This window comes from Maniola jurtina, chromosome 25, assembly GCF_905333055.1.
Source record: "Maniola jurtina chromosome 25, ilManJurt1.1, whole genome shotgun sequence".
NCBI lineage: Eukaryota > Metazoa > Arthropoda > Insecta > Lepidoptera > Nymphalidae > Maniola > Maniola jurtina.
In genome coordinates, this window is record NC_060053.1 from 1,035,605 (window position 1) to 1,061,458 (window position 25,854).

Genomic DNA, 25,854 nt, shown 5'->3' on the forward strand with positions numbered 1-25,854 from the left:
TAACATTGTTGTAACGAAAATATTTATTCTTCAGTTATGTATACAAATTAAAATATTAACTAATTAATACTAAACAAATTGGCAGCACTGTATTGCCTCAAACAATAGCAGTATTTGTTCAAGTGTGGGTGAGTCGCACTCACACACGCAGGCTCAGTGCCGTACCTGCAAAGCAAATAAAAAAAAATTAGTACTTCACTTTTACATAAGTATATCATTATTTCTGTATACTTTATCCGGAGGTCGGGGGTTCGATTTCGGGCACGCATCTCTAACTTTTCGGAGTTATATATACCGATCACTTGCTTTATCGGTGAAGGAAAACATCGTGAAAAAACCTGCATGCGTGGTTCTCCATCCTCAATAGTTCAACGGTTATAGGAGCGGACTGAAATCCGAAAAGTTGGCGGTTCAAACCCCAATCGTTGCACTATTGTCACACCTTCTCCTAATAAGATGCGTGGTGGTACCAAAATGGACTCCACTCAGCATTTGCTGCGTCTGTGTTGGGAATGCAGGCACAGCGCTGGTCTTCCGTGGAGCCAAAAGTTTGGAACAGTATGAAAGATAAGGTAGAATATAAGTAAGTACAAATAATGTAGTATGTATAAAACTTTAATAATTTAATCAAAAAGCGTGCCCGCCCGAACAGGGACTTGAACCCTGGACCCTTGGATTAAAAGTCCAATGCTCTACCGACTGAGCTATCCGGGCTATATTAACATTGCCAAATATTAATTAGCAAATATGGCATTTTCAGAAAATAAGATTTTTTGTGTACACAGATGAAAATTGGTAATAGACCAGAAATTGTTATGCAATTTTGGTAATTCAATATATAGCCCGGATAGCTCAGTCGGTAGAGCATTGGACTTTTAATCCAAGGGTCCAGGGTTCAAGTCCCTGTTCGGGCGGCAACTTTTTAACTATTTCTTTATAAAAACCGGCCAAATGCGAGTCAGACTCGCGCACCGAGGGTTCCGTACTCGTCTAATTTTTCCGACATTTTGCACGATAAATCAAAATAATTTAAAATCAAGTGGGAACTCTTAGATTTACCGCTACCTCTACCGCTGCCTCTACCTCTACCTCTCTACCTCTGAACTAAAATCGGTTAAACGGATGAACCTTTAAGAATCCCGTGGGACTCTTAGGTTGGATGAGCCTTGGATGTAAGCTAACTCCGTTCTCATCAAAATAGGGTATTTGACAGTATGTTTAAAATATAGGATTGGCTGACATTAATGCTAAATTTGTTTGACCGTATTTTTTTAAATAAAAATTGCGAGCAAACGAACAGGTGGGAAAACCTGAACAAATGTATAGATTTCACTAAATGTTAAACATGCAAATTTTGGAATCAACTCCCTTCTGCGGTGTTCCAATGAGATTACAACATGGGGTTATTCAAGGGGCGGACCAACAAATTCCTGAAAGGCAACGCATTGGCGGTTCCTGCAGTGCTGCAAATGTTCATGGGCGGCGGTAATCACTTAACATCGAGTGACCCGCCTGTTCGTTTACTCATTATTTTTATCTAAAAAATATCAAAAATACTTACGCAGAAATTCTAGAGATATCCTTCTCTGATATATTAAAGCGATCTTTCTCTTGGTCGTATCGTAAGGAAGCTTCGAACGCCGCCCGCCCTGGACTCAATATGACCTGAAAAAAAAATATAATTATGTTTGTGCTTTGGTGAGAGATCAACGAAAGTCAGTTAATAAGGAAACGATAGACTTCGTCTGTGTTGGTGTTAGCTGGCGGGCGTGCTCTGCCTTTTTGCAGTGTTTTTTTAACCCCCGACCCAAAAAGAGGGGTGTTATAAATTTGACGCGTGTATCAGTGTATCTATGTATCTGTGTATCTGTCTGTGGCATCGTAGCTCCTAACGAATGGACCGATTTTAATTTAGTTTTTTTTGTTTGAAAGGTGGCTTGATCGAGAGTGTTCTTAGCTATAATCGAATAAAATCGGTTCAGCCGATTGAAAGTTATTAGCTCTTTTCTAGTTTTCTTATAGAGGTTTTTGTGTCGGGGGTTTTTTAAATTTTAAGTTATTTGTTAAAACTGACTGGAAAGCGCTCTAAAGGGGTGCCGTGCGTATGTCGGCGAGTGCCGGCACAGACGGGGTCCATACTTGTATACAAATAACTACAAACTTGTCATCGGCTAATCTTTGTAAAGCCAGACGAAAGAGAAAAAAAAAAGGAAACGATAGAATAAATAAGTAGTACATACCTATTTATTTATTCCTGTTATTTTAGAGTTCCGTACCTCAAAAGGAAAAACGGAACCCTTATAGGATCATTTTGTTGTCTCTGTCCGTCCGTCCGTCGTGTCTATCAAGAAAACCTATAGGGTACTTCCTGTTGAATTGATGGTATATATAAATAAATGATGAAGAAATGAAATGAAATGATTATGAATAAGGATAAGGATAGAAGTAGTAATACCAAGGCCTGATAGTAAGTGACGTGTGAAGTATTGGCAGCTGTGGACTTGATCTCATTATATTTTGGGCCTTGCCGAGTCACCCACATTGTGCTAGTCAGGTCTCTAACGGCGCATAGTGATCTGCAAAGATACCAATATATAAATAGTTTTTTTAGGGTTGCGTACCTCAAAAGGAAATACGGAACCCTTTCGGGACGGACGGACGGACGGACGGACGGACAGACAGACAGACAGACAGACAGACAGACAGACAGAATTAAATGTTTAAATGGTTTTGTGTCGGAGGTTTTTAAATTTTTAATTTTAATTTTTTGAAATATCCGGTCTTAGTATCGGGTGAATGGGTTCAAAAACGATACCATCTAAGATGCTGTTCTTATATTATAAGAACGCAGTTTGCTCCTTTGTTCATCAGTTAATTAATTTTAATAGTCTTCTCAAACGAACAACTAGTTCGCCCTTGAAATTTATCTTTGAGAGTCATCTTTAAAATTAAAGATAACAATTTATTTAATGAGAGCAACACGACACGATGCTAAAATAATGAATTAATGAAAGCGAATGAAATTGCGGGTAATCTAAGTAGTCACACTTATATGTATATTATACAGGCAAGTTTGTATGTAATGTGTTTGTATGAGTATTTATAGTTGCTTAATGTTGTAAGCTATCTCCATTCCAAACAGGAAAATCTGTCCAGTAGTTTTTGCGTGAAAGAGTTACAAACATACACACACACACACACACACACACAATACAAGTTAGCCCTTGACTGCAATCTCACCTGGTGGTAAGTGATGATGCAGTCTAAGATGGAAGCGGGCTAACCTGGAAGGGGTATGGCAGTTTTCATTAAACCCATACCCCTTTGGTTTCTACGAGGCATCGTACCGGAACACTAAATTGCTTTGCGTAATGGCTTTGCTGGTAATCCAGCCACGGCCGAAACATCCCACCAGATTAAACTGCGTGCTACTTCTGCTGTATCGCATTTAGGGGTTTCGGGGATTTACAAAATGGTATATGAAAAATAATGGGCGCTCCCTTAGACCCACGGCCCATGGTGGACCTACCTCTTCAGTAATGCTGTTGATGAACTGCACCAAATCGTCGACGGAGTGGCGGAACATGGCATCATGGGGGGCTATGGCGTATGACTCTGTGTTCAAACACACACACACACACACACACACACTCCCAACCAGACACAAATACGCGAGCTTATATAAACTTACGCCTTTATAATATAAGTGTGATTAATAGGACCTCGCAAGGTTTGGACCCCTCCCTTACACCCAAGGCGCATGGTGGACCTACCTCTTCTCTTCAGTAATGTTGTTGATGAACTGCACCAGAGCGTCGACGGAGCGGCGGAACATGGGCTCATGGGGGGCTATGGCGTACGACTCTGTGTTCAGACACACGCACCAGTGTGGTGTTACTTCGGCTTCTTCGCATGTGCGGGTTTTGGGGATCTGAAAATAGGTACTTATAACCAGAACGCTAGCAAAAACGAAAGAGGTGATAATACTGATGATCACTGATAATCCATACTAATATTATAAATGCAAAAGTGTGTCTGTCTGTCTGCTACCTTTTCACGGCCCAACAGTTTAACCGATTCTGACGAAATTTACTACAGGGTCAGCTTATATCCCTACTATATAAAAGTAGCCGTGTCCGTCACGGCTACTTTTTATCCCGGAAAATCAAAGTGTCCCCACGGAATTCCTAAAGACCCATCCGCTTAACCGATTTGTATGAAATTTGGTACCGAGGTAGCTTGCGTCCTTGTAATTGACATAGGCAACTTTTTATTCCGGAAAATCAAACAGTTCCCACGGGATCTATAAAAATCTAAATCCACGCGGACGAAGTCGCGGGCATCCTCTAGTATACCAAAAACAAAACAACGAAAAAAATTTGAATAAATTCCTGTATTTTTTTAAAGTTCACAATATTATATTGCAAATAAAACAGGGACTGATTGCGGTTAAGGTATAAGGGTACGCTACCGGTATAAAATAATGGTAGCGCTTTCTTTTAAAGGTAGAGCGAAACCGGTTAAGATTTACGGTTACGCTACCGATTCATACCGGTATAAATAAATAGCTTAATCGAAATTATTTCGATACCGAAAAATATTTTGCCTAACCTAACCTATCCCATATTTACCAAGATCCTATGCTCGCGAGTGCGACGTTGCCAAATCGCGTGGCAACGTCGCACTCCGTGGTACGGAGCGTAACGCTCGGCAAGTAGGCACCTATTCATGTTTGATATTTAAATAAATAAATAAATAAATATACTTTTATTCGGGACTATAAAGTTAGGCGCAAACACAGTAAATAGAATGAAAACAGATAAAACATAAAAACTAATAAATTAAACTTAAAAACCTAAATATTTATCTAAAACATAACTTACTGAGCTTTCCATGCATTTCGGCCGAGACGACCACCGCTATTTCGTAGTTCTAATAAATAATAAACTTGTACTGCAAACGCACGGTGATCCTCTGAGCCGAATTGCATGGAATTTCATTGAATCTTATATCTACTTATATTAAATCTAAAAATAAACAATTATAAAATCTAAATAATAGTAAAAAACAGAATGCGTGTCTGTGGCGCCAAACTGTCCCAAAAAGGGAATCGCCTCAGCATAATGCTGTAGTAGTGTACGTGGATACACTACCTCAGCGCTGTTTTTCAGGCAACCCCTGAAAAAAATCAGCTCGACGTCCCGGATCAGTCTAGATATTATTCTGTTTGACCTGTGCGATTGACCTCCCTATGCAAAATTGACTAAGTCCGCAGATAGCCGTAAAATTTACTTCTTTATAATCTCTATCTCCAACTAATTTGTAGATCCAAAGTCTAAGAAACTCCCTGCGCTATTTTTCAGGCTACTTTCCAGAATACCGGATTGATGATAAAAAGGTAAACTCAAGTAAGTGCTTCCAAGCTCTTTTGCTTTTCTAATAGTATCTTTTTAAGCTTAGACTTGAAAGCAAATACTGACTTGAGGTTCTGCACTGGCGGTGGGATAATGTTCCAGATCCTGGAGAAAGCAAGCCTGAAACTCCCTCGAAATGCGGCGGTCCTGTGCCTTGGCACGGCTATTTGACACGCCGAATTTCTTGGCGCATACCTACTGTGCTGCCTTGCCCACTTAATCTTCGTGAAAAGATATTCTGGTTTACCAGTGGAAATAACCCCAAACAACAAAGTAGCCAAGTGCAGATTTCTTCTAGCTGACATATTTAATAGGTTTGCTTTGTTGAGATAGGGACTGATATGAGAACGAGGAGCAATGGAAAAGCAGAATCGAGCGCATGCATTTTGGACTCTCTGTACTAACTTCTTGGTTCTTCCAAGCAGACAAGGCCCGTATGCTGTGTCTGCGTAGTTTAACTTGGACAAGATTAGTGAATCACATATCCGAATTCTAACTTCTACACTTAAGTAAGGTCTTATCTTATAAAGTACTTTTAATCTGTAGAAGCAATTTTTGACTATATTCAAGATATGTGATTCAAAGTGTAGGTTTGAGTCAAAGATTACTCCCAAGTTTCTTGCCTCAGTTACTCTTTCTACACTAATATTTCCTATTTTAACTTGTAGATTGAGAGATTCGATCGTTTTCGTCATCTTATTAGTTCCTAGTATCATGCACTTAGACTTTAGAGGGTTCAATAATAAAGAATTTTTATCTGACCAGATGGATACTCTTTTTAAATCTTCATTAATTTTGATTTCTGCGTCTGCTGCGTCTTGTGGTTTGAATGAGAAATATAGCTGTACGTCGTCAGCATAGAGATGGTATTTGCAGTTGGAGAAACAGTTAACTATGTCTGCTGTATATACAGCAAAAAGCAACGGACTGAGTGCAGATCCTTGAGGCACTCCTCGTAGAACTGGGGTCGTTGATGAAATCAATTGACTACCATCACTTTGGTCTATATGCACCGATTGGGCCCGATCACTGAGGAAGCTATTTAACCACTTTAAGGTTGACGTTCCAAATCCATAATAAGACAGCTTTGACAATAATAGAGTGGTATCGAGCGAATCAAATGCACGAGAGAAATCAAGCAGCACCAGCATAGTTCCCATGCCCTGATCTTGCGCTGTCAGGATGTTATCAATTACATCCATCATTGCGGTCGCTGTACTGTGGCATTTCCGAAATCCTGATTGGTGAGCTGGTAAAATGTTGTTTTCCTCTACAAAAGATGTCATTTGGGCACATACAAGTTTTTCTAAGATCTTAGATATGCATGGCAAAATACTGATAGGCCTAAGATCTCTCATACTGGTTGGAATATTTACTTTTGGAAGAGGTTTAACTATTGCAGTTTTCCATGCATTTGGGAATGTGCTGCTTGTGATGGATTTATTTATAATAGCTGTTAAAGTACTTAAACTCTGTGGAAGTGTCCAATGCAACATTTGTAACGAGATTTCATCAATGCCTTGTGCGTTCGATTTTAATCCTTTTATGGTTTTTATAACTTCTGCTTCAGTTACCGTTTTTAGGTTAAAAGTATTCGGCCCAAACCTGTTGAATTCATAGTATGTAAGGTTAGACAGTGTGGGTCTCTCACTATATGGTATGTTCAAAAAATGATTATTTACTTTCTCCGGGTCACATAAGTTCGTTGGTATTTCATACTCCTGTTTTTTATTTATCCCTACATTTTTTTTTAGGTTCTTCCATAACAACATAGGTTTATTAATACATTGATTTATATAGAATTTAAAATAAGCACTTTTTTCAGCTTCTATTGCTTCCCAAACAATCTTTTTAAAATTCTTATAGTACTCTTTATGTGTCTCCTTTTTTGATGCTTTATAACGAGAATGACTTTGATTGCGCAACATAATCATTTTCTTAATAGTGTGAGTTATCCAGGGGCATGATTGTTCCTTTAACTGTATCTTTTTTGTGGGAGCATGCATGTCAAATAAAGTTAAAATATAATTGTGAAATACTGACACCATATCTTCAATATTATCCAACCGGTTAATAGTTTTCCATGGAACTCTATTTAAATCTTCACTAAAGTCTTCGGCAATAATATCCTTTAGTGGTCTAATGGAGATCCATCGAGGAGCTATTTTAGCCTTCTTTAGGTTTAATAAGAGTGTTATAATGGCATGGTTACCTAATTCTTTTACATGACTCACCTCTACATCCCGGGTTGAGGCATCTGTGCAGACTAAATCTATCAAGGTCTCACTGTGGTCGGTAAAATGAGTTGGCTCTGTGACAACTTGGTTAAGGTTTATGTAATTTAAGAAATCATTAAAAAGTTTAGTTTTGCTATCTAACGGGTTTAGTAGATTGATGTTAAAATCTCCCAAGAGTATTATATTTTCATAGCTTGAGAATAGAGTCAGTGATTGGGTGATAGAGTCAATAAATATCTCAACATCCTGCCACGGTGGACGATACGCTGTCCCTACCATGATCTTTTTACTACCGGCTTTTAAACTTAACCACATCTGTTCAACTGAATGAGGATTTGGATGTTCGCAAATAGTGACCCTTAAGCCCTTCTTTATATAGAATCCTACTCCACCTCCTCGTCCTCCTTTTATATGTGGCGGCCGCGGTGTGTGAAGAAGGCGGTAGCCCGGTACTTGCGGAGCAAGCCCTTCCTCCCCCTCCCTCAGCCAGGTTTCATTAATAGCTATTAGATCTACTTTGATGTCACTCATTGCCACTAGGAATTCATCGTGCCGGGTTCCGAGTGAGCCTGCATTAAACAGTCCAACCTTCATGTACTTCGACTTAACCTTCATATTTAGGCTCTATCACCTGATTGTGAACTGAGATAAAAAGTATAATTTGATTTGCGAAATTGATGTGGCTCTTAGTTATAATGTGGCATACCCTTTGTGTAATGAGTTTAAGACATATTTGTCGCAATAAACGGACCTCTATTTTTCTTGAAAACATAAATTTATACTGGCCCATTAGACCGTTGACTAGTTTAATATTTGAAAAGCCGTTTTTTAATGTGTTAGTTTGAAGTAAGATTTTATGTCTAGAATAATATATAGTAGTGCTAAAAATAATGTTTCGATCTAAGTCTTCTTCTTTTACTTTAACCAGGTCTTTTTTTCTTAGTTTCCAGCCCCAAGTATCCACAGTTGTCCTGCCCGCCACAAACACGCATCCGTCCCAAGAAAATTTAATGCACAAAAATAAACATACAAACATAACGAGAAATACATACACTTGAGCAGCAGAACAGTACAATATATGCTTAAAGTTATTTGCAACAGTGCCCGATTTCTTAAACTCTACCAACCTGAATGGCACCAAAAACACGAGCGATATCTGTCTCTACCTTAATGCTGTGAGCCGGCTGGCCTTCACCTTTTCGCGCGTAGATGCGCCCACGCTTGGTCCACGTATACTTCCACTGCATCTTTCGCGCCGCTTCCCGCGCAAGATAGAAAAGATGCCGGTTTTTCTTCGTCAGCCTCTCATTGACATAAAAGCGCCTGGCCGGTGCGTCGAAGCCCATATCCTCCGTTGTGGCCCCGCGCCTAACCCGCGCGTTTTGGAGCAGCTCGTCCCTAAGGCTGCGCCGCGCCAGTCTCGCCACCAGACGCCTACCTCTACCCCCGCTACTCGACTGAGCTGCGCTATCATTGGATTTACCAACTCTCTCTGCAAAGATGACATCCTTACTGTCCAGGTCTACACCGAGTTTTGCAGCTAGAGTCGTGACAATGTGGATAGGATTTTCTCCTTTCACTTCTGGCAAATTAGTGAACTCTATATCTGCTTGCAAAAGCTCCTGGTCTCGTTCGTTGAGCTCTTCCTGCAGCAGAGCTACGGTTTCCTCCAACACACGCAGCTCTACGACTCTATCTGGATATTTCATTCCATCCTAGGTTTATCGCAGCAAATACACGTGGATTGCTAACATTTGCCGTCGCCTCGTCGCCAGACTAATTTTATTCGCTTGTTTGTTTATTAGAAGTACATTTATATCGGTGATAGTAGATAATTAAAATAAAATGGGAAGAAAACGAAAAAACGCTGTATACGCTTTTTTTGCTTTTGATAAAGAGACAAAAATTTCGACGTGCTTAATACATGGCTGTACATCAATTATAAAGGTGAGGAAACTGTTCATTTTATCTTAGGTACCTACACCCACGTACATACTTGTTCCATTTTGTGTTTTGGGTACTATTCATGAAGTTACAACTAACTGTTGAGCACAGGTCTCCTCTCAGAGAAGGCATATAGGCCATAGTCCATCACGCTGGCCCAATGCGAATTGGTAGACCTCTATCGAATTATAAGACGTTGTCACGTCAAAAAATATTTTATTTAATGCAAATACTCGTTTAAATTACCGTCATCGCAGATATTGATTGTTTGCATTGTACTCGATGGAAATATTCGTACTTTTACAGAAAAAGTTATGGAAATGCATAAGATGACGGAGAAACTTTATTCCATACTAGCTAATGCCCGCGACTTCGTCCGCGTGGATTTAGTTTTTAAAATCCCTCGGGAACTCATAGATTTTCCGGGATAAAAAGTAGCCTATGTTACTTACCAGGTCTTCGACTATACCCATGCAAAAAATCACCTCGATCCGTTGCTCCGTTGCGGCGTGATTGAAAGACAAACCAACAAACACACTTTCGCATTTATAATATTAGTAAGGATAGTAAGGATTGTACACTTTGAGTAGGTATGCGAGATCGGTCCGGCCAAAAATTGTTGTTAACGCAATGTTCTGAAAGAGTACAAAATTGTTTATAGTATTATTGGCGTCACTCAGAAAAGCAGGTATTATTTAAATATTTTTATCAAATTATTGGAATATCCTCTCCAAAACCAACACAAAAAACACAAGTTTAATGTGTAAGGTTATCCGAGAGTTTTAATCTAAACAAACTAATGCCAAAATAAATAATTTAATTAGAGCGTGATTGCTATCACAACATCTAATTATTCAGTTCACAATCCAAATACCGAAAATATGCGATATCGCCCCGAATCTCGGAAGGAGACTCAACTAAAACCTTCGAAACACCCGTATTTATGCAAGTTCAATCTTGTCGGCCTCCTAGTAACAGATTGTATGACATCGAATGAGCCAAATATCGATTTTATCAAACTACCTGCATTAGATAAATTAATAATTTTATATTATTGTTGTCAATTCAAATCAATTTTTAAAAGTAACCTTACAGTTTACAATGCAAACAATTAATATCCATTATGACGGTTATAAATATTAAATACAAATAGTCAAAAAATGTTTTAAAAAAATGTTTTTTTTTTTTAAACATTTTTTGACTATTTACATTAACGCATACCAAGCTTCATTTAATCGTATTATTGTTACCTACTAACTCCCATAAAGAGTTTACGATTCTGAATGGCGGGATTTTTAGTGTTACCGGCTCCCGGTATATCTAGAATAGAATAGAATAGATATTATTATATTAGAATAGATAATAGAATATATATATTAGAATAGATAATAGAATAGAATATCTGATATATCTGACTATTATAATATAGTTATATTATCCTTTCAGGGTGAACACGGAACTAACCTTCTCTATCACTTATCGTCCCATCATCCGGATCAGTACAAAATTGTAAATGATCGCAACAAATTAAATCAATCAAATAATGAAAATGATTTCAATATTTCAAACATTCCTGATAATAATAACCAAACTCCTACTAAAAAAAATACTCAAAAACTTAATTATTTGCGTACACAGTGTGTGGACTTGGTGACTGTGCACGGAAGGCCCTTTTCACTAATAGATGATATGGCATTTAGAAATATTATAGCTATGACTTCCATCGGCCCAAAAGAAGCTCAAACTTTAAACTCGCGGTCAATAAGAGCATCAATTACAGCAACAGCTGAACAAATACGACAAGATATCGCTAAAGATATTAAAGGCAGACTTATTTCATTAAAAATCGACAGTGCTACCCGCCTGGATCGAACATTTTTCGCCGTCAACGTTCAATACATCGAAAACGGGTCAGTGGTTGTTAAAACTTTGGGTATAGCAGAAATGTGGGGTAAAAACACTTCAGAGTACTTACGAGAAAAATTATTATACATAATAAGAAAATTCAAAATGAGCGTTGATCAAATTTATTCGATCACATCGGATAATGGTGCAAATATGTTGAAATTGACCCGTTTGATAAATGAAACATTAATAGAAGATAGAGAAGACGAGATAAGTGACGAAGACTCGGATTTAGATTTAGAAGAATACGAGGATAGAATACTGGAGGTCACTTTTCAGTCTGAAGATTCAGAACCATATTCTATCAATTCCGTGCGCTGCGCTGCTCACTCACTGCAGCTCGCTGTACAAGATGCGTTAAAAGAAGATGAATATCAACCCTTAATAGAACAAGCGCGCAATGTCGTCAGGAAACTCCGAACGCCTACAATGAGAAACTTGATAAAATCAGCACACAAAAATAAAGCCATTTTGGACAATAGCACTCGCTGGCATTCAACATTTGATATGCTTGAGCGGTTGAAAAGTTTAAGAGACTGCTGTTCTGAAACACCCGGAGAACCTTTGTATTTGTCAAACACAACATGGGACGCAATTGATGATTTGATAAATGCATTGAAACCTGCCAAAATATGCACGAAAATTTTACAAGAAGTACAATTAACTCTGGGCGACTTCTTTTACCACTGGACAAAATGTTTCATAGAAACATCACACGTGTCAACACCTCTTGGACAACAGATTTGCGTATTTATGAAAAACAGACAAAACCTTCTGATGACCAATGCTACTTTTGTTAGTGCATTGTATTTGGATCCACGATTTCAAGTGGTTTTATCGATTACAGAAGAAACTATAGCCGTTCAACATTTAAATACTACTTGGATGAAAATGTTAAAACTAGGAGCAGTGAAAGATTTTTTAATACAGGAAGATGATACAGACCGTCCAACTACTTCTTCGCGTGTATCGGAAATAGAAGATGAAATTGAAATGATTTTGTCTCAAACAGAACAAGTGAGAAGATCTGAACAACGCATTCGATACATTCAAACACGGGCTGATATTTTGACTGTTTTACAAAACTTTTCCAACCATCCTCGTCTTACGCCAAAAGAGGATATATTATCATTTTGGGAAAAGAAGGCGCTATCCGAACCTCAAATATATCGCCTGGCAAAAGTGGTGCTTGCAGTGCCTGCTACGCAAGTTAGCGTTGAGCGCCTATTTTCTTCCTTAAAATATGTAATGAATAATTTGCGTTACAACTTGAAAGAAAATATAGTAGATGATATTTTAGTAATAAGAAATAACAAATAAATACCTTCTGTTTTCACTGGCGTTACGTCTAGGAATAAAAGTTCAAAATTACATGCACTAATAAGAAAACTACTATTATTATTAAATAATATTTATTTTGATTATATAAGAACAATCTTCATTGGTATATTAAAACATACTAGTTGTCCGGGAGCCGGTAACATTGAAAGTCCTGTCATGGATTCGAAAATTTTATATTCGAATTGATGGTTAAATATTATACGTTTATAAACAAGTTTAAAAAAAAATTCAATAATTGAAAAATGTTTTACCGTCATCACAGATGTTTTTTTTTTGCAGTAAATTTATAATAGAAAATAGAAAATTTCTTACTCTTTCAGGGAGTAAAGAGCAAGAAATGTTCTATCGAATGCATTGCAAAAAATCAACATCAGCGATGACGGTAAAACATTTTTGAATTTTGAACACAATTTTTTTTTTTACATTGTTTCAGCTTTTCAAATTAATGCATATCGTGCTTATTATAAATATATGATGTTAAACTATCATTACGAATACAAAATTTTCGAATCCACATGACAGAACTTTCAGTGTTAGCGGCTCCTGGTATATATCTAATATTTTCAGGACAGTTTAATTGCCCATTGTGTCCCAACCAGTAGAATGCTACAGCTACTTCAACGGCATTGGCCTTGCCTTGAGGGCTGTCAATGTGCAGATCTTGGAGCACATTGGACGAATAAACTGTCCTGAAAATATTATACTTAAGTAATTATTATTAAATGTTAAGCTAAATAACATCAAGCATTGATATGATTAATGCCATTTCTACTTAAAATAATCTCTAATCAACACAGCCAAAGAAATCATTTGTTAATTTTTTTGTTAATTAAACTTTTGCAGTTATAGCTTTATGTATTGTTTTATTTCTGAAATACTTCAATTATATCTTTTATTTTATCATAGCGCATATTGCCTTCATATTTTTCAAGCTCTTTTGCAACAAATTGACCAATTATCGCGTTACCAATCTTTATGTTTTCGAAGTTTTCATTGCTGAAAGATACCATTGTACCGACGTCATTGGATGTTTTCTGCAAATCTGATTTAACGGTAGAGCCTGTAACCTTCCTGGGCTCATTACCTAATTCTTCCGAGTCTGACAACTTTTGAGCGTATTGCCTGAATTCTTCACAATCGGCCTTTTCGGGGCTTGGTAAAGAAATGCAGTGTGTTAAATTTTCACTCTCACATCGTTTCAGCTTTTTAGAATGTGTCATATTCAATAGCTCTGTGTCTGTGAATAAGTTTTCTGAATGTTTTTTTACATTATGTATTCCACCATAAGTTTGATAGTTTTCTTTATCTTCGTTTTCGTCAGATTCTGATTCTGAGACACAAAAATATGCCATCTTCTTGCCTGAATTAAACGTAAAATTTGAAATTTTTACTAAATCACAATAAGTACCTACACATATAATAATCCAACCAAAAACATTTTCATGTAAAATATTGCCAAGACGAGACCATTTGGCTTACACTGTCAAAAAGTTATCAGATATCATGTAGTAGAGCAAATCTTCTAACTCAACACGCCCTAAATCTACAACTAACGTGTAGAGTCGGTGAAGTTAGGACTTGTAGATTTAGGGCGTGTTGAGTTAGAAGATTTGCTCTACCACATGATATCTGATAACTTTTTGACAGTGTAAGCCATATGGTCTCGTCTTGGCAACATTTTACATGAAAATGTTTTTGGTGGGATTTCACACACACGAAATTCCGCCTATAAATAAGTGTGATAGTTTGATGATTATAGTCCAGTTGAAAAATAGTTTTAGACAGAAAAAGGTCGGAAATTAATGAAATTTTGGGATGTTCGGCTGTCCTAGCGAAAAACTAAACTGCACTTTTTTTTCGAAATTCTCTTGTACCAAATTCCGACCTTTTTCCTAAAGTAGGAAGTAGGAAATGAGCTGATGATCTTCAAAAGCTTAAATTGATTTTCATAAATTAAAATAAGATCCGCCTCGATTTTGATTTCAAGCAGAAAAATCCGCATCAAAATCGGTCCATTGGAAAAGCTGCTACGGGAGAGCACACAGACACACAGATAGACTCAGACCTCTTATAACATCTCTGTTTGCATCGGGGTTTAAAAACAAATCATATTATAAAAGTTGTATCTACAAATACTTACTACCATAGATATGTACTTACTACAAGTCAATGCCGCGTCGTAGGTGGGGCATTGACCCGAGATTTGCACGCTATACAATACGGGTTTGAAACATATTAATGGCAGGCAGGACCTATTCACCTGCAACCTGGTTTGTTGGTTTGTCCTTCCTTCCTTGTCTTGTGAGTTCCCACGGGGTTTTTAAAGACTAAATCCACGCGGACGAAGTCGCGGGCTAGTAATAAATAAAAGTTGAAGCTTCTTTTTACCGGTTTCAAAAGGCTCAGTCCTCTTTTCAGCCCAGCGTTGGGCACTACGAAATCGCTGGCATGTTGGCCCAATGCCATCGCGTCCAACACGGTCGTGTGGATATCGAACGGCGTAGTCAACACTTGAGCGTTGCCTTTGAGGTTGTGCAACGCGTTGGGTCGCTCCCTTTTCAGCCTCTCTGGTAGTACTATGGACATGAAGGGTAACCGTTCGTCTAGTTTGCCCTGACGGGTTGCACGTATGGGGCCGAATCTATAAGAAATAGAGACCATAAAATATGAATTTCTTATTACTAGATTTGATGATGCCCGCGACTTCGTCCGCATGGATTTAGGTTTTCAAAAATCACGTGGGAACTCTTTGACTTTCCGGGATAAAAAGTTGCCTATGTCAATTTCCTGGATGCAAGCTACCTCTGTACCAAATTTCATATATATCGGTTAAACGAATGGGCCTTTAAGAATCCCGTGGAAACTCTTTGATTTTCAGGGATAAAAAGTAGCTTATGTCCTACCCCAAGATCTAAGCTAACACTGTAGGTACGAAACATCAAAATCAGTTCAATTGTTGGGCCATGAATAGCTAGCAGACAGACAGACAGGCAGACACACTTTTGCATTTATAATATTAGTATGAATATGGCACCCCTTATCTACCTACCTAGTTATGTTATGTATGAATTGCATGTCAGCATTTTGTGCCCCGAACAAGTGGCGACAGTGTGTCGCATGATTATATGATTAGTATTAAAAACGCCTCAATATCGGCTACTCGTCTTTTATTTTAACCTTTTTTCCTGATGAAAATCTCAGGAAAACTTGGAAAAGCTCCCGAAAATCAAAAGTACCTTCAGCTATATGATTAATAATTTAGATAAGAAAGATGAAAAATATTAGATAGGTAGATACCTGGGCCCATGGTCCCCCATAACAATGAGCATGGTGTCCTCCAAATACCCCGAATCCTTGACATGACGCAGGAAGTCAACCAAGTCATCATCAGCAGTGGATATCCTGTAGAACTCATCATGCGAGATGTCTGCTATGAAGGTGAAACAGAATCGCTTGCCTTTGACATTCATAAACTGAAAATAGTTCGGTAATATTGAAAAACCGGCCAATTGCGAGTCAGAGTCACGCACTGAGGGTTCCGTACTCGGGTATTTTTTAACATTTTACTTAACAACATTTAACGTTTTAATTTTTTTAAAATGATATAACCACAATTTGACGGTTTTCAGATTTATTCCTGTACGTGCTATAACAGACAGACGGACGGACGGACGGACGGACGGTCGGACGGACGGACGGTCGGACGGACAGACAACAAAGTGATCCTATAAGGGTTCCATTTTTTCTTTTGAGGTACGGAACTCTAAAAACCGGCCAAGTGCGAGTCAGACTCGCGCACCGAGGGTTCCGTACTCGGCTATTTTTTTCAACATTTGGTACGATAAGTCAAAAACTGTTTAAAAAAGTACAGGTAAAGCTTACCCCACTTACATACCTGTCTGGTCAAATCCAGAAGAACCAAAAAAGAGGGTTTGTCCCCAATGCAGTATCTTCTTTTTACGCCCTGATTCCATTTTGCACCATTATTTGACTCCTCCATGAAGAACGACCTGGAGTTTTTGTAAATCAGTTAGTCTAATCTTTTCTAACCAGTTTCATTTCTAAGTGGGAGTTTACGTTATTGTAGAGAAAGCTACCTACATTCAAAATTTCAAGTTTTTAGAGCCAGCGGTTTTAGTTATGCATTCATTTATTATGCCAGTCTTGTAAACTTACTAACCTACTTGTAAACTTAGTTTATATCCAAATGTTACTACAGATAAAAGATGTGGATTTTATTGATATTCATAATACCTATAAGGTAATTTTAAGGATCAGCCAGTTAAAACAATCATGTGTTGCTCTGAATTAAGAGAAATGACATTAAAGTTTATACTTTCACTAAGTTAATTGCTTATTAACTAATTAATATTAATATATTAATATTAATGCTTATTAATTAATATTATTAATTAATTATTACTAAGTTAATTGTGAATTTTGATTGTTTCAATTCTTCAGGATCTTTATAAGGGCTTTTTGGGTTGCAGCCCAGGGCCCCGTGGCTATACAGGACCCGGTATATAAATCGGTTAAACGGAATGGACCTTTAAGAACCCCGTGCAAACTCTTTGATTTTCCGGGATAAAAAGTAGCCCATGTCCCTGGGATGTAAGCTGATTCTATACCAAATTTTATCAAAATCGGTCAAACTATTGGGCTGCGAAAAGCGTGCAGACAGACAGACACACTTTTGCATGTACTTATAATAGGTATATCGTAAAACTCTGATATTAGTATGGATTAATCCAATTCAGTGGTAGAATGTAGATTCACTTGACAATACAAAAGCACTCGTCAGAATCTATTTACCTATCATTTTCCTTTCTACACAAGAATGTAAGTTAAGGACTATGGAGGTAAGGTAAGGAGATAAGGTAAGGAGGTAAGGTAAGGAGGTAAGGTAAGGAAGCAAGGTAAGGGGGTAAGGTAAGCTGACCTGATGTAGTGGTCTGCTGGTCGCTCGCTGAACCCATTGTAACGATACTGGAAGGAGCCAATCCAAGCCATATCTTCGTAGTAAGCTGTATGATACCTATAGAAGATTATACATGTATATAAATTATTATGGGTCTGCTATAAGTTAAAATAAACTGTTTTTGCCCCAATGTGCTTACGCTAAAGATTTTTAAACTAAGCAACGGATGCGGTTGTCATCAATAGATAGAATGATTCAAGAGGGAGGTTGTATAGTCAATATCAATATTTTGTGTTAGTTTGTTGAAATAATAATTGTTCAAGATATCGAAAGAAATCAAGAGCTTTCATCGAAAATGCTGTCTTTATTCTCTTGAAATTGTGTATTAATAGGTAGGTATATACATATATTAACAATGTAATGTCTGACGGCTTCATTACTCTGTAGTTAGGTATCTGTAGTTAATGTCTCTAACTATGTATCTGTACTCTGTGTAAGTCTTAAAATGGTCTTCGAAATAAAGATATGTAACAATGGCGACGAGGGATCCGAACTATAACCACACTGACAGCTATCTAGTCTAGTATACATATACCTACATTGCAACCGTTCCGTGTAGAGCCGGGGCGGGTCGATAATGTAGAAATCCGGTGGGAGGCTTCGGCCGTGGCTAATTACCACCCTTCTAGCAAAGCCGTGCCGCCAAGCGATTTAACCTTCCGGTACGATGCCGTGTAGAAACCAAAGGGTTTGATTTAAACTGCCATACCTCTTCCGGGTTAGCCCGCTTCCATCTTAGACTGCATCATCACTTACCACCAGCTGAGAACGCAGTTATGGGCTAACCTGAATTAGAATAAATAAAATCGAAGCCTACATTGGCTCCCCAAAAAAACTTCCTGAACCCGACCTGGGTGGCCTGCTTCCTGCTTGGATTCTGGAGTAAATTTAGCTGGCTGGAGTGAATTGGCGAGGAGCTGCATCAGCTGTCTCATGTATGTACAGCCAATGGCTACGCTAAGAGCTAAAAAGAAACCCAGGATAATAAAATAGAAGGTTATATCTAGTACTAGCCAATGCCCGCGGCTTCGCTCGCGTGGATTTAGGTTTTTCGGAATTCCGTGGAAACGCTTTGATTTTCCGGGATAAAAAGTAGCCTATGTGCTAATCCAGGATATTATCTATCTCCATTCCGAATTTCAGCCAAATCCGTCTGGTAGTTTTTGCGTGAAGGAGTAACAAACATATACACACACACACACACACACACACACACACACACACTTACAAACTTTCGGCTTTATAATATTAGTGTGATCTACTCAGTAATCACCCATCTTCCTTCGCGGTGTGAAAGATGAACAGCTTAGGGTCAAGGTAGGTGTTCTTGGATACTCTCTGGCTGGCGTAGGTGTGATGCTGCAGGACAGTTTTCCCGGAGAGGATAGGGAATAACGCGTCTGGCGTACCGTCACCCACTATGTTGTAACTGGAAATAATAAACCGGCCAAGTGCGAGTCAGACTCGCGCACCGAGGGTTCCGTACTCGGGTATTTTTTCTGACATTTTGCACGATTAATCAAAAACTAAGTATTACGAATAAAAATAAATGAATTGTTTTAGAATGTACAAGTAAAGTCCTTCCATATGACACCCCACTTGGTATCTTACTTTGAAAACTGAAAACAATAATTATTTGTTCATGAACACATTTTAATTATTTTTTTGTGATGTTACCACAAATACACGGTTTTTGGATATTTTTCTTCAATTGTGCTATAATACCTATCTACCTGCCATATTTCGTTACTCTGGGTCAATGGAAAGTACCCTATAGGTTTTCTTGACAGACACGACGGACGGACGGATGGACGGACAGACAGATAGACAGACAGACAGACAGACAACAAAGTGATGAGGGTTTTTCCTTTTGAGGTACGGAACCCTAAAAATGAAGTGATCCTATTGGTTGTCATAACAACAATAGAAATACATGCTATGAAAGTTTCAACTCTCTACCTATATTACCACCTATTACGGTTCATGAGATACGGTCCGCTGACAGACAGACGCACGGTCTCACGGACGGACACCAAAGTCATAGTATTAGGATCCCGTTGGCACCCTCCGGGTACGTAACCCTAAAACAGTCTTAAAACCACCCCCTATCCAACCCTGGTATTTCTTACCCTTCTAAAACCACAGCATCCAACTCCTTAGTCAACACCTTATAACTCTTGGGTAGTTTGAGTATGAATCCACTTCGGGGTGCGGAGTCGAAAGCCACTATCAAAATGTTCAGGCTATCATTCCTCTTTGGAGGGGAAGGTGGTGGTGTTACTGGACGAACACTGACTTTATAGCCGTGCCATCTTGATGCTATGAGACCAAAGCTGGGGAAAAATTTAAAGAGGCTAAAAATAACATTCATGTCTACGATTTTGGTTTGGAAAATGTCATATCCGACAAAAATACAAAAAGGCAACGACAAGTCTACGACGCGACGGGGGTACCATAACAGTACGATAAGACTACCTACGCCAAGTGTAAATTAAAAATTTATAACACCCCCAAAAAGTGAAGGTTACAGTAACTAGAAAAAAGCTGATAACCTTCAAACGGCTGAACCGATTTTCTTGGATTATAGCTAAGAAAACTCTCGATCAAGCCACCTTTCAAACAAAAAAAACTCAATTTAAATCGGTTCTTTATTTTAGGAGCTACGATGCCACAGACAGATACACAGATACTCACGTCAAACTTATAACACCCCTCTTTTTGGGTCGGGGTTTAATAAAACTACAAGAAGCCTCCAACTTATCGTAGTCTTGTGGTAATCTTATCGTAGTCTTAACTACGACAAGAATACGGCAAGACTGTGACAAGACTATACGGCTAGAGTACGTCAATAGTACGAAAAGACTACTATATGAGTACGACAATAGTACGATAAGACTACGACAAGACTACAGCAAGAGTACGTCAAGAGCACGACAAGATTACGACATGAGTACGGTAAGACTACGACAACGACTAGACTCTGGAGTATGACAAGTCTACGACAACAGTACGGCAAGACTACGACAAGGCGACGACAAAACTACGATAAGAGTAGGATAAGACTACGGCAAGACAACGACAAGACTTAATATTTGACGTCGTCTGTCGACTTAGTGGGGATTCTAGCATCTTGGGACCCTGCCCACAGCCCAACGTCTATCGGAATTTCGAACTAGGTATACGCCCTGCCCATCGCCACTTCAGCTTCGTAACCCGTTGAGCTATGTATGTCGGTTACTTTGGTTCACAGACCAAAGTCTTTGGTTAAGACTTACCTTTAAGGTGGATGACACGGGTCTGCCCGCAAAATTCAAATTTAATTTGGTTTTTCGCAATTTATAAACTAATACGACAAAGTGAGCTTATGGCATTTTAATTGCGCCAATGACAGTAGGTATCATGCTCACAGGTTTATATAAAATCTTTACTTGAAAGGGTCCAGTTTAAGAAATTAGTTATAGTATTGAGTAATTTGTAACTCATGTCAAACTCATTATCTATATACATATAATAAAATTGTAGAAAAGTGGTGTCTGTACAGTGGAAATATATAAAAAAAAGTAGCAGGGGTTGTTATTATATCGATGCCAAACCCGAAATTGTAATTAATTTTTTTTTGTCTGTTTGTCTGTGTGTTTGTGCACGCTAATATCAGAAACGGTTTATTCGATTTAGATACGGTTTTCACTAATATATTGTAATAAGCTTCACTTAACGTGTAGTGTTTATTTCATGTCAATCGGTTCATAAGTAAAAAAGTTATGTCAATTTAAAGAATCACGGCGAACATTCACTATTCCACGCGAACGAAGTCGCGGGCACAGCTACTTTTGACTAATTTCTTAAACAGAACATTGTTTCAACAACTCTAAGGTCAAGTTAAGGTCTGTGCCCTGGTTCTACGGAAATTTTAACTAAGTACCTACCCATTTTTCTCATATCCCATACAGGAAACCTTGAAGCCATCGCTTCTATTCAACACGTAAATCTCATCATTGACTAGTTTGACCGGTTCAGCTATTATGTACTTGTGATCGTGCACATGTATGATGTCCCTATAGTAACATACTATGTTTTTCATCGTATCTAGTATATGTTGTCTTACTCTACATTCTGACATCTGAAAATTTTGAAAATTTTTCATCTTCAATGTATAAAGGCCGGACTTCGTCTGTGTTGGTGTTAGCTGGCGGGCGTGCTCTGCCTTTTTTTTGTTAAAACTGACTGGAAAGCGCTCTAAAGGGGTCTGGGGTGCCGTGCGTATGTCGGCGAGCGCCGGCACAGACGGGGTCCATACTTGTATAGTTTAACTAACTTGTTACAAATAACTACAAACTTGACATTGGCTAATCTTTGTAAAGGCAGACGAGAGAGAAAAAAAGGCCAAATTACTCTATTTCTTTTTTTTTAATTTTACTCTTATTTTTTACTAGACTTAGGTTTTTCAAAAATCCTGTGGGAACTCTATTTTTCCGGGATAAAAAGTTACCTATATCAATTCCCATGACGTAAGCGACCATTGTACCAAATCCATACTAATATTATAAATATACGAAAAGGTGTCTGTCTATCTGTATCTTATATGTAATTACTTTGCAGCGCCCTGACGGGGCTTCATGTTGTAATATTATAATTATTTTTTCTATTATGATGTAAAACATGAATGCAAATAAATAAATCTATACTAATAAATAAAATTGGAGTGTCTGTCTGTAATTTCGAAATAACTACCGCATATTAGGGTCATATGGTTATTTGAACGATATTATAACTGAATCACACGTTTTTAAAAATTTTGTCTGTCTGTCTGTCTGTCTATCTGTCTGTCTGTCTGTCTGTTTGAAAAGGCTAATCTTGGGAACGGCTGAACCGATTTTGACGGGATTTTCACAGACAAGTAGAGAATTGACCAGGGAGTAACATAGGCTACTTTTATAACCGACTTTCAAAAAGGGAGTTGTGTTTTTCTACCTATGTACACCGAAATCTCCGAGATTTCTGAACCGATTTGCGTTATTTCTTTTTTAATCGATAGAGGAAGAGGAGGAGAGGAACGACATTGTTTCATAAAAAATTTGGAGTCCAACTCCTCAATCCTGATGCTGCAGGGGATCTGACCAATCCACGCGGGCGAAGCTGCGGGCATCAGCTAGTAAAGAATAAAGAATCTGTCTGTCTGTGTGCTAGTTTTCTATGGCCCAACAGTTTAACCGATTTTGATGAAGTTTCGTACAGAGTTAGTTTAGGTACATCCCAGGGAAGGACATAGGCTACTTTTTATCCCGGAAAATCAGAGATCCCACGGGATTCTTAAAGGTCCATCCGTTTAACCGATTTATATACTGGGCCCTGTATAGCCACGGGGCTCTGGTCTGCAGCCCCAGAAAGCCCTTATAAAGATCCGCCCATGCTCTCAGGTAAAGCAGAGCGTGTTCTCATTCTGAGAGGAGACCCGTGCTTACTAGTGAGCCAGCGATGAGTTGATGACGATGATTCGTCTGGTGGGAGGGTTCGGCCGTGGCTAGTTACCACCCTACTGGCAAAGCCGTGCCGCCAAGCGATTAAGCGTTCCGGTATGATGCCGAGTAGAAACCAAAGGAGTATGGGTTTAATAAAAACTGCCATACTCCTTCCAGGTTAGCCCGCTTCCATCTTAGACTGCGTCATCACTTACCACCAGGTGAGATTGCAGTCAAGAGCTAATGTATCTGAATAAAACAAATGTATGTACTTACGTTACAGTCAACCCAGTCGTATCCTTCGCAGACGACTTTCGGCCATTCCACGTTGAACTTCAGTGCTACCTTCGAGTATGGGTTGACTTCAGGAAAAACGCATCCTACGTTTGATCCGTTTGAATATTGCCGAGTATTTATTTTTATTCTGATGCAAAACCAAATTATTAGCACAGCCTAAGGCCTCATTTACACGTAAAAAAGCGTTGACGTGTGAACAGATATTATATGGGAATACATTTGTCCCATTTGGACGCTTTTTCAACGGACGTTAAAAAGCTCCCGTGTAAATGAGGCCTAACAGGTCTGATCTGGGAGAGGCTAGGCTTTGCCGCCAGGCGATTTAGCGTTCCGGTACGATGCTGTGTAGAAAGTAGAAACTAGAAATCGATCAGGGGTAGGCACCTATAGGTTTAATGAAACTGTCATACCCCTTCCAAATTAGCCCCCTTTTGTCGTACACTGGATCATCACTTACCATCAGGTGAAATCGCAGAGATTGGAAGAGAAGGGATTATATACTGACCGGCAAAAGGTTCTATTTCAGGACTGACGCCTCCGCCTCCTATTCGTGAGATCGGGCGTTCAATCCTAGACACGCACCACTAACTTATTAACCCGTTATCGTGCGTTTTAATTATTTGAATCCTAGATGATGTCCGCGACTTTGTTGGCGTGGGTTTAGGTTTTTTTTAAATTCCGCGGGAACTCTTTGATTTTCCGGGATTAAAAGTAGCCAGTCCTTCCCCGGGATGTAAGTTAACTCTGTCCTCATTAAATTCAATTGATCTGTTGGGCAGTGAAAAGCTAGCAGACAGACAGACAGAGAGTCAGACACCATTTCGCATTAATTATAATATTAGTATGGATGACTTGCTTTAACGGTGAAGAAATACATCATGTGGAAAACTGCATGCAAATGAGTCCTCCATAATGTTCTCAAAGGTGTGTGAAGTCTGCCAATTCGCACTTGGCCAGCGTTGTAGACTATGACCAAGCCCTACTCTGAGAGGATATCCATCCTCAGTAGTGAGCCGTTTTATTTATTTATTCAAAACTTACGGGACAGTAGACTCTTCCCTGAGTATTTGATTCAAGCGGTACCAACTCCAAAAATATACTGCACCCAGGACTACCACAACAACAAAAAAACCGACGTACTTTACATTTATTTTTGTACAGTTGAGGAATCCTCTAATTTTGGATGCGCTCTAAAAATAATCGGAACGTTTCAAATTGCATATTTGAAAACGCATAGCCGTCGCCAAGTGATTTAAGCGTTCAAATTCAAAATATTTTTATTCAGTTAAACTTTTGCAAGTGCTTTTGAATCGTGAAAATAATCTACCACTGGTTCAGAATGCCGTGCCTACCGAGAAGAACCAGCAAGAAACTCGGCGGTTGCTCTTTTTAAGTATTCAATTTACAATAATATGCTACGTTCCGGTACCATGCCGTGTTGAAACCGTGGTATTGATACGGGATTGTTAAAAAACTGCCATAGGTACCCTTTCCAAGTTAGCCCGCTTCCATCTATGATTATTTCATCATCACTTATATATGAGTTTATTAAAACTGCCATTACCCCTTTCAAATTAGCCCACTTCCATCTGAGATTGCATGATCACTTACCACCAGGTGTGCAGTCTCATATAATTAAAAAATAAACTAAAATACTGCACGCCATGAAGAACTACAATAAATAATTCGCAAGTTACACCACATGTTAAGCCTCCAGTTCACAATAACCCAACGAGTTCGGCGAGTGCTTTGCCATTTTGATACGTGTAAACGTGTGCAGTGCACTCAAACCGACTACATAAATTGCAAAAATTGCAATTGTATACAAATAACAATATTCTTTACTATGAAATTAGTGAAGAATAAAAAACCAGTACCTACATGTAAAACACTTAATTTTCTATTTTTTGTAGGAATTCAGGATTGCAGAATTAGTAGGGTATGTACCTCTAACTATTCAAAAATCAAAATTACTTAGTTTAAAATATTAACGACGCTTACCTTTCGCAAAGAGATAAGTATGGATATTATTTTCTTTTGTATCTTCATTGTATTTAAGCAATATTATACCTAACCACAAAATTTACTTATAAATTGAAACGTTCAGTAAGCTAAAAGATTTATCACTGACAACTTGTATAAAAATACTTTTTTTCGTAACGTAAAAATATAAAAACTTTATCATGAAAATTGAAAAGTTTGTATATTTCTAAAAAGGTTTTATAAGGTAATGGTACAAAAAAAAAAGTAGAAAACACATAGGCACAAAAAGCAAATAA

The 25,854-nt window shown here is 38.4% G+C and overlaps 1 protein-coding gene and 2 non-coding genes across 4 annotated transcripts; 1 reads left to right on the forward strand and 2 right to left on the reverse strand.

Moving 5' to 3' along the window:
* Positions 1-25,745, reverse strand: LOC123878070. 2 transcript variants are annotated; one of them, XM_045925104.1, is made up of 14 exons: positions 25,577-25,745; positions 24,617-24,765; positions 23,555-23,702; positions 21,746-21,939; positions 19,949-20,152; positions 19,093-19,248; positions 17,781-17,876; positions 16,737-16,851; positions 16,139-16,314; positions 15,230-15,482; positions 3,774-3,931; positions 2,456-2,576; positions 1,562-1,665; positions 1-165 (listed from the first exon to the last, which is right to left on the reverse strand). In XM_045925104.1, exons 1-14 carry the CDS (start codon positions 25,622-25,624, stop codon positions 60-62), a joined length of 2,028 nt encoding a protein of 675 aa, XP_045781060.1. In that variant the 5' UTR covers positions 25,625-25,745; the 3' UTR covers positions 1-59. The 2 variants fall into 2 exon arrangements, with proteins under 2 accessions (XP_045781060.1, XP_045781062.1); XM_045925106.1 differs by lacking the exons at positions 1-165; positions 2,456-2,576 and having other exon boundaries at positions 1,605-1,665.
* On the reverse strand, positions 642-714 carry Trnak-uuu. The gene has a single exon. It is a non-coding gene; the product is annotated as a tRNA-Lys (tRNA).
* On the forward strand, positions 842-914 carry Trnak-uuu. The gene has a single exon. It is a non-coding gene; the product is annotated as a tRNA-Lys (tRNA).
* Positions 25,746-25,854: the final 109 nt, after the last annotated feature.

What these genes read in the sequence shown, in the direction of transcription:
- LOC123878070 (XM_045925104.1), bottom strand. Translation starts at nt 25,624, where the DNA reads ATGAAGATACAAAAGAAAATAATATCCATACTTATCTCTTTGCGAAAG. An exon ending in ACGACTGGGTTGACTGTAAC is followed by an intron (nt 21,940 to 23,554) that starts GTAAGTACATAC and finishes CAAAATTTTCAG; the next exon opens with ATGTCAGAATGTAGAGTAAG. An exon ending in ATGGGGGACCATGGGCCCAG is followed by an intron (nt 15,483 to 16,138) that starts GTATCTACCTAT and finishes TATTTCTTATAG; the next exon opens with ATTCGGCCCCATACGTGCAA.